Source organism: Condylura cristata, unplaced genomic scaffold (genome assembly GCF_000260355.1).
Source record: "Condylura cristata isolate star-nosed mole 26May11 unplaced genomic scaffold, ConCri1.0 scaffold00054, whole genome shotgun sequence".
Taxonomy (NCBI): Eukaryota; Metazoa; Chordata; class Mammalia; order Eulipotyphla; family Talpidae; genus Condylura; species Condylura cristata.
In genome coordinates, this window is record NW_004567155.1 from 481,900 (window position 1) to 483,976 (window position 2,077).

Genomic DNA, 2,077 nt, shown 5'->3' on the forward strand with positions numbered 1-2,077 from the left:
CCGTGTCCTGTCGCCGCAGGGGCCCCCGCGTGTTCTGCCTGGCGGCCGCCGAGACCCCAGCCTCGGCGCCGGGCCGCATTTTGGTGTCGACATAGAGTGGCTGGTGGAGGTCAGCCTTGGGGGCCTCCCCCTTGGGGCCCTGCTGGGACTCCTTCAGGGCCCGGTCCCTGGCCGAGAGGGCCAGGGCCAGTGGGGAGCTGGGGTCCAGCAGCCTCCCGGTGAGCGGGTGGATGTAGTTCTCGGAGCTGCCGGCGGCGCTGCTCTTCGGGGCCCCCGCAGAGACGCCCTCGGCCCCCTTGGCCCTGGGCGTGGGATTCAGAGGCCTGCCAGCCTCGCCCTGTGCTCCGGCCTCGCCGCCGCCCGCGAGGAGGTCCTCGGGCTCGCCGGCCGGGCCCCCCGGGGTGGGCGGCGGTGGCTCGGTACCGTCGTCCTCGCCAAAGCCTCCCTCCTCCGGGAGCTGGGAGGACCGGCCCCGGGGGGCGGGGGGCCCGAGGCCCAGGTCCTCGTCCCCCAGGTCGGTGGACAGGAAGGCCGGGGAGTCTCTCCGGGCCCCCAGCCGCTTCTCCCGGTCGCGCACGGCCCCGGCGATGGCGGCGGCGAAGGGGCTGCTGACGGCCAGGCTGTCGTCCGGCCGCAGCTGGCCCGGCGGCTCTGGCGCCTGCGGGTCGGTCTCCATGCTGCTGCCCTGGCTGCTCTTGCCGCTGCTGCTGGTGGAGGGCTCCTTGACGATGATGGTGGGGATGGGGATGGAGCAGGTCTTCTCGGGGCTGTCCTCCACGTTGGACTGCTTCACCAGCATGCCCTTCCGCCGCGCGGGCTTGGCGGGCACGTACACGGCCTTGCTGGCGATCTTCCCCACCTCCGAGTACGGGTTCTCGGGCAGCTGGCCCCGCTTGCCGCGGAGGTTGGCCTGGGCGGCGGCGCGGCTGTACAGGTCCTCGGAGTCCAGGGAGTAGCGGTCCAGCTCCCGGCGGTAGAGCGGTCCCTTGTCCCGTACCAGGGCGGCCACGGTGTCGGAGCGCACGGCCGGCGCCACCCGGGCCGGGGGGTTCTGGCTGAAGGCGGGCTTGATGGTGCTGTAGACCCTGGGCGTCGGGGACTTGGGGCAGTTGTAGGCGGTGGGGGACGGCGGCGGCGGAGACGGGGGCACGGACTGCGGTGGGGGGGGGATGTCCTCGGAGGTGTCGGGCATGGACAGGCTTCTGGTGAACTTGAGCATCGGAGGGGCCAGAAACTGTCGCTCTTCCTCTGTTATTCCTGCGACAGAAGACGGGACGCGGCCAGTTGAAAGCGCGGCCGGTGGCCCTGGAGCTCCGGGCCGGCCCGGCGCACGGCCGGCCACGCGCTCAGCCACGACGCACAGCACTGACACGGCGTGAGCGGGGGCCCGGGGAAGCGAAACAAGGGGAGGCGGGGTGCGTGCTGCCGAGGCGTCCTCGGGCCTGGCACAGGGGGCCGGGCTGTGCCGGGGGTTTGGGGGGTGGCCTGCTCCAGGCCTGGCCTGTGAGTCCCCAGGGACTTGCGGGGTCCGGGGCTGAGGCGTTGGGAGGGGGTAAGGATGCAGTGTGAGGGGCCGCCTGAGGGGGGCCGGGGTGGGGGCTGCCTTGCCGAGGCGGCGAGGCATGCCGGGGCCGGGCGGCCCTTGAGACAGGCTCTGGCAGGTGCCCACCTCTCAGGGCGGCCGGCTCAGGCGGCATTCTGGCCGGCACTCGCTTGTGCGGGGAGGGTGCCCCCCCCTTCACTGAGAACCCAGCCCCGGGAATGGCCGGCGCCCACACGTGGCTGCTGGCCTCGGCGGGCTCCCAGCCGGCCCGTGACGGGGCAGGCGGGCCGTGGACACATCCTGGGGCCGGGCCTCGGGCAGCTGGGGCGAGGGCGACCCCCGGGCGCGGGCATGACCTCCGTAGGACACTCTCCTGGGGGGGGGCACAGACGCCAGATGGAAGCGGGGGGCTTGGGTGGGCGTGTGGGGCGCACAGGGACGGGCGAGGGCTCCCGGGACACACTGTGGCCACGCGTCCCCGCGGCACTTTGCCCATAAGGGTGCGGGCTTGAGCGCGTGCCGTGGGCGGGCTGC

The 2,077-nt window shown here is 74.0% G+C and overlaps 1 protein-coding gene across 1 annotated transcript in view; it reads right to left on the reverse strand.

Moving 5' to 3' along the window:
• Positions 1–2,077, reverse strand: part of SHANK2 (SH3 and multiple ankyrin repeat domains 2) — a 20,130-nt gene that overhangs the window by 8,741 nt on the left and 9,312 nt on the right. The window contains exon 10 of the mRNA XM_004695028.2: positions 2–1,345. Within this exon, the coding sequence (XP_004695085.2) occupies positions 2–1,345 (1,344 nt within the window). The remainder of the gene's footprint in view (position 1; positions 1,346–2,077) is intronic.